General features: G+C 36.8%; 1 protein-coding gene and 1 pseudogene across 2 annotated transcripts; one reads left to right on the plus strand and one right to left on the minus strand.

Annotated features, from left to right (window-relative positions):
• Nucleotides 1–10: 10 nt before the first annotated feature.
• LOC149735746 (serine/arginine-rich splicing factor 4 pseudogene) lies at nucleotides 11–2,077 on the minus strand (annotated as a pseudogene). Its single transcript, XR_016385025.1, has 2 exons — nucleotides 1,924–2,077; nucleotides 11–1,699 (listed from the first exon to the last, which is right to left on the minus strand). The product of XR_016385025.1 is annotated as a serine/arginine-rich splicing factor 4 pseudogene (transcript).
• Nucleotides 2,078–2,796: 719 nt separating this feature from the next.
• LOC149735747 (uncharacterized) lies at nucleotides 2,797–6,495 on the plus strand. Its single transcript, XM_089877966.1, has 7 exons — nucleotides 2,797–3,006; nucleotides 3,303–3,638; nucleotides 3,935–4,025; nucleotides 4,333–4,471; nucleotides 4,723–4,821; nucleotides 5,242–5,418; nucleotides 5,757–6,495. Exons 1-4 carry the CDS (start codon nucleotides 2,991–2,993, stop codon nucleotides 4,451–4,453), a joined length of 564 nt encoding a protein of 187 aa, XP_089734092.1. The 5' UTR covers nucleotides 2,797–2,990; the 3' UTR covers nucleotides 4,454–4,471; nucleotides 4,723–4,821; nucleotides 5,242–5,418; nucleotides 5,757–6,495.
• Nucleotides 6,496–6,592: the final 97 nt, after the last annotated feature.

Raw genomic sequence — 6,592 nt, forward strand, 5'->3', positions numbered from 1 at the left:
ATGTGAGAAGTTTCTAGTTTGAAATATTTTTATTGTCAATGCAATGCACACTGAGAACTAAAGTTGTATGTATACGATAACACCTTAATAAAATAAGATTTTACATCCGCATAAGCAGTTATCAACTATCGCCAACATAAGAATTTGAAATTGTAAAACCAAAGAAAATACATGTCAAAACAAAAGCACATACATATTTGTAAATCATTCAACAGTTTTTTTTAACATTTGGAGACGCAGGAAAATGTGTCTGATTAAGATATGGATCTCAAAACTAAAACATTGGATGTTTATGGCAGGAATAATTTGTCAAAATTTACTTTACAACCAATACACGATGTAAAAAGTAGCAATGCCATTTTGTAAAATAGGCAGTTGCATACTGAGTCACAACTTTTCTTTTATTTGTCATGTTCAATTATTATTGGGTGATCGGGAAGGTGACCTTGAATCTGAACGACTGCGACGGTTGTATCGGCCTGCGTATGGGGATCGGGAACGAGATCTTCTGGGACTCCTGGATCTGCTTCTGCTTCGACTCCTGCTCCGACTTCTGCTCCTGGATGCAGGTTTATCCTCGATCAATCTGATCTTCCTGCCACTAAGCTCTGTGTCGTCCAGTTTCTCAATCGCAGCCTTCATGTCATCGTAAGTTGCAAAATCAACAATTCCTTCGTTTTGTACGGACTGATGAGCTTCAGCAAAGGAAACATCCCCAGCTTGACGAAGATAATCTTTCAAATCCTGCCAGCTCACTCTTGAAGATAAATTCTCCACAATCACCCGGTACTTGGTGCGAGAGGGAGGACCAAATCTCCCAGAACCTCTCCCGCCTCCAAAACGATCATCCCTTCCTCCTCTAAAACCTCCCCCGTTTCTTCCTCCGTAGTTATTATCGTATCCCCGATAATTCCCTCCTCCGCCGCCTCCACCACGACCATATGATCCACCTCCTCGGAAATCTCCTCCTCTTCTTGGAGTACCTTTTGCGTGCTCCACAGTGACACGCTCTCCACACAGAGACTGGTTGTTCATCTCGTACACAGCATCCTCTGCGTCACGGTTTTCTTCAAACTCGACGAAACCATATCCAGTCTTCAGCTTGACTTCCCGAATTCGACCGAACCCTTTGAAGAATCTCTCCACATCGGATTCAGTGGCACGGTTGCTTAAACGTCCGATAAATACACGACTACCTGCCATACTTTTCTTATTGGACTTTAAATGAAAATCAAATGTCAAAATCATAAAGAAAAGTACAGTTAATGTTAAGTTAGTTTGGTTGTAGGTTATACCAATTTCTTTAATTCTATGAGTTACTTATTCTAATACGGAAAAAAAACTAATTTTTACATTGAAAAAATCAAGTTTACCTTACCAAATACATTTCTCTTGAACAGATTATGATTAGTTTGGGAAAATGCCTTGGTAAAAAACAGATGTTAAGTCGTGTAGGATCCGGTACAATGTGCGGGAAACCACAGCCAGTGGCAACCATGGACCAGGAGAGCCATAAGGACGCAGTGGAGTTAGGTAGGAGGACAGACCAGGCATGGCTAGTTAGGGATTGAGACTGGAATCGAGAGACTCCCAAAGAAAATGGCGGCAAATCTATTTCTCGCTTTCTCCCGTGGTTAGAATCAAGCCATGGAAGGCAATGGTGGAAATTTGGATTTGGTCCGGAAAGGTCCAGAAATTTCTTAAATGTAAAAAGTATCATGATAATTTCGACAATATATTATGATGTTAAGCTAGGCTGTTTTACAACGTTTATATTAACTGAGTTTAGCAATTACCATTTATTATCTTAAGTATCCACTTAAAAAAATGGCGTACGTAGATTAAAACTATCGCCGTATATTTTAGAAAACTTGGTTCAATAGTATTACCGTATAAAAAACTCCTAAAAATACGTTTAACTACCTGAATAAACGTAATAGTTTCATACTCCCAAAGTAGTAAACAAGCCGATAACCCAAAGCGAAGAGCGACTAAAATTTCGCTGGCAAAACACTAATCAACGCGACGTAAGCTTCGTGCAACGCGTAGACATTGCTGCGCACTGATTGGTTGAAAAACTACGTATCTGTGACGTCACAAGGTTGTGTGAATTATGGGCACGTCGAGTGATTGAAAGTTTACAGCTCGATTAAATTTTGCGGGATTGCTGTGGTCATCCTTGATGCTAGATCTAGATTCTTATACAACCTGTAAGGTCATGCAACGCCAAAGCGGCTGTATGAGTATAACAACACTTTATAACAACGCAAAGAAATAGGAAGTTTGCGAAATGTTTGATTACCGGTGTCAGTCAAAGTCGGTATATAAACATTTGTATACGAACTCTGGTGTCATGTGGGTTTTATATAGGAACAGATTGGGCCATGACCGTTTTTATCTTTGTCTGTTGACATATCTGTTGGTTTACTCAAGTGACGCATTTATTTTAGGGTGTGTAAAATCTCCTACTCGATCTATCAATTACCAAATAAGCATACTTTGGTTACGGAAAGATACAGCAGAGGGTAAAATAAAGCATCGGTAAATAAACCAGAAACCGTATATGTTTATATATGTTTGAATATAGAGTCTGAAACAAACTAAATATTGTTAGAAACGAGAAACACTCAGACGACCGTATTCTTTCTGTTGTTACTTGTGTGTCGCATTGTTGATAGCGAAGAAAAAGACTTTTAAGCCACTTTTATCTCCTTGTCGAACATAATACTCTGGCTCCCGACTCTATTTAATGTTAACAGACCGTTGAACAAGTCCACCGAGCGTCATGGTCCAACAAATATTAACATTGCTTTTTTCCGCCCACACGTTTCGATATTCCATTTACATACAGTGTCAGTTTACGAAGAGATTGAATGGACGTAATACATCATTCTCTGTTAGATATTGCCGTGAAAAACAACTAATTAGTGTGAAGCTGATTATTTTAGAAATTTAGTAATTTATGTTAATTTATTTGTGGCCACACCAGCATGGCTGGCATTTCAGGTAAGTTTTTTTAATATATCTATAACGATATACTAGCGTAGTGTAATATGGATCTTTTTCATTTTCTTTTATCGTCCCGTATGGTGGTAAACAAAGAATATTTACAGAATCGTATAACCATAGCTCCGCGACTCTAAGGAGCTTTGTTGGTTGTTTAAAACACGATCTCTAGGATTTAGGGGCTATAAACGGTATATAGCGCTCATCTTGCCCCACAGTGGTAGTATATAACAAATTAAGTGATTATGTTCGTATAGAAAAGTTCATCAAACAGTGTATTTATATTTACTTGACAGATATCGAAAAAAATCACCTCATATGTACTGATGATAAAATTACTACGGAACCGAAAATTAAAATTGCATCAAATATCTTTGAAGTACAGAAGTGTAAAAATACCAATGCTTCCGACGGTGACAGCAAGGTGCTGGTTAACTTGTGCGATGCTACAGATAGTAAAGTTGTTTCACTGACTACAAAAGTGCAAAATGTGATGCAAAGACTGGATAAGCTTGAAGACAACCAGAAACACTTTCAACAAGATGTCATGGAAAAGTTTGAAGATGTCACCAGCACATTAAAGAAAATATCCCAGAAGCTAGACGCTCAAAATCCTCAACAGTTGAAAAAAGGTGACATTTTAGTTGGTAAAACTCAAATAATAAAGTTGACCGTTTAGTAAACAGGTGCTTTTGGTATATAGTGGGGTGGGGGAAGATGGGACACCTCTTCTTTCTATTTTCTCGTCCCATTTGGTTGTGAACAAAGAAAATTTAAAGAATTATAAAACCATATTCTCACGACTTTCATAGACCGTTGTAAATTGTTTCAAACACGATTAGGATATTTGAATATTATGTGCTAAAGGTGTCCCATCTTCCCCCACCCAACTATATATTTCATTGATTAATTCATTCATATATTTCAGCAATCATAGAAGTGATGGCGGACCAAAGTACTCAAACGTCACTAAATCTAGATACTGCATGCTGCCAATCCGTGGTCGTTGTCCACGATAAGTATGTATACTTAACCAGGAATTCGGTAAAAACAAATGTATGTCTTTAAAATAATATAATGTGGTGTGATGTGGCGTACAAGTTCTTTCTGTATTCCCGGCACATTTGGCAGTAAACAAAGTATATTTACGGAACTATAACCAAAGCTCTGCCACTATATGTTAAAAATACGATCAGGATTTTGGTGCTAACGGTAGCTTACCCAACAGTACTTTAGTAACGCAGAAACAATAGAAGAAAAGAGCTAAGGTTCTACCTAAACAGCACCTCTACACGTTCTATAGTTATAGCATGTCCTTTAAACCAGGACTGCTGATGCCGGAGTCGGAACTGGTTTTGTAATCGATCCAAACGACAAAGTTTTGGAGACCATGTTAGACTTTCCACCAGATATGATTTGCATCATGACGGCTAACCATGTGTTATAGGGGGTTGCGCAGGCGCAGGTAAGTTATTATTATAGTACTGTGCGGTACGATGCTGGATACCTTAATATCCCATATTTCCGCAAGATGATTTTAACAAATAAATCGGTCTTTTAGATGGTATATATACGGTTAAAACTATTTGAATGTTCTTTGTTAACTACCAAACGGGACACGATGCAATAAAATAAAAACAAGTAACATCTTACCCACCCTGCTATATTCGTTTTATTAGCTACACATTGTTTGAACGATTAAAACTGAATTTACAGATTAAATGGACGATAAGTTCCTCCAAATTCAATGCAGATAAAGTGATCGGGTGTACAGACCTTGATATTGCTACAATTTGGATAAAAACTCCATCCAAAGTAACTTATTTTAGTAAAAATCGTTTGTTTGTTCTAAATGTACATTATATATGGCCATAAACCGGCAAGTGAGTGTTTTCATAGTTTAACCAGAGTGTACTAACAGTCTACTTGGTCCGGCGCTGTAGCACAATTGATTAGTGCGCCTGCCTATAACCCCCAGAGGTAATGGGTTCAAAGCTCGTCATTGCTACCACGGCGTATTTGTCCTTAGGCAAGACCCTTAACGGAAATTGCTCCAACCCAGTGGTCACTAGTGGAATATCCAAATTACCAGCCATACATAAACAAAATGCATTAATCCGAGAAAAAACAAATAATAACATTTTATCATTAAGACCGAGTTTTTAAGTATATCATTAAGACCGAGTTTTTAAGTAAAATGTTATATCTGTTTTCCTTACTTTTTAATATTTTCAGGGGGGTACTGACTGTTGTCCGTTACCGTTTTGCGCAAGCATAAAGAGGGGTGAAACAGTTTACTTTGTTGGCACCAGCGCAGATGATCTGCCGAACAGAGTAGTGACGGGCAATATGAGTTGGACGGAGAGAATTGTCAAAGGAAAATCATTGACTGAATGCTCTGGTGTACTTGAAGTAATTAAACTATAATTTTGACCATATATAGTAGGGTCGGGAAAAATGGGACAGCTTTCATTCTATTTTCTCGTCACATTTGGTAGTAAACTAAAAACATTCAAAGAATTATAAATTATTTGTTTAAAACACAATCAAGATATTTAGATGTTTTATGCTAAAGATGTCCCACCTTACCCCACAAAACTATATATAACTATATATAGCCCCGCGACTCTGAAAGTGCGTTGTTAATTGTTAAATAAGACGATCAGGAAATATAGGATTAAGCTAACGGTATATATCTCATACCTCACATATACACAAAATCCCCATGTGAATGACATTTTGTAACTTAGCCCGGATACTCTGGATCTCCAGCTTTGAGCGGTGAAGGCGAAGTGGTGGGTATTGTAACCACAGGAACATACGACAAGAACACCGTATACCTGATACCACGTTCTTCTATAATAAAGTATTTTCAAAATAAGAAGCAAGACATAGAAACATACTTGAAAACACAGAAATGCAAGAAAACTAATTTGTAATAATATGTGAACTTGGAAAAAGTCCAAATTGGTGTTCCACAGATAACTAAAAGAGCAGTAGATATATTATAGGCTAACTGTGTACTAACTGACATATCGGCTACATATAGTTCTGTGGGGTAAGATGGGACACCTTTAGCACTTTGTATTTAAATATACCTTAATCCTGTTTTAAACAAAACTAAATTCTCTAAATGTTCTTTTTAGATTACTACTAAATGGGACGATAAAATAAAGTAGAAAGACGCCCCATCAACCCCGCCCTACTATATCGTCAAAATATTAATGCAAATAGCCACATTTAAAACAGTTTACCTTACTACTTTACAATTCGCCACCGTGTTTAATTTGTTATGGGCTGTTGGTTTGGCTCGCAACAAAATTGAATTGTTAATTTTGCTTCTTTACTGACTTTAAAACCAGAAGTTTGAAGTAGGTCTTCTTTTATCTTTTTTCTTTTTATAGTTTTGTGTTTCCATTTCCACTAGCCACAACTTTTAATGCAGATTTGTAAATAATCTTGTTTAATAAATCTATAATCTTAAATTTACCTGCGTTTTAGAATTTATATTACATTAAATATTACATAAATATGTTTATACTGTTTATATGTTATATTGAAACACATACCTATATAGTTTTTAAAT

This window comes from Ciona robusta, chromosome 5, assembly GCF_009617815.1.
Source record: "Ciona robusta chromosome 5, ASM961781v2".
NCBI lineage: Eukaryota > Metazoa > Chordata > Ascidiacea > Phlebobranchia > Cionidae > Ciona > Ciona robusta.

Excerpts from the sequence above, each read along its gene's own strand:
- LOC149735747 (XM_089877966.1), top strand. Across the intron at positions 3,639-3,934 it reads TCCTCAACAGTTGAAAAAAG|CAATCATAGAAGTGATGGCG; the intron begins GTGACATTTTAG and ends CATATATTTCAG. Across the intron at positions 4,026-4,332 it reads GTGGTCGTTGTCCACGATAA|GACTGCTGATGCCGGAGTCG; the intron begins GTATGTATACTT and ends CCTTTAAACCAG.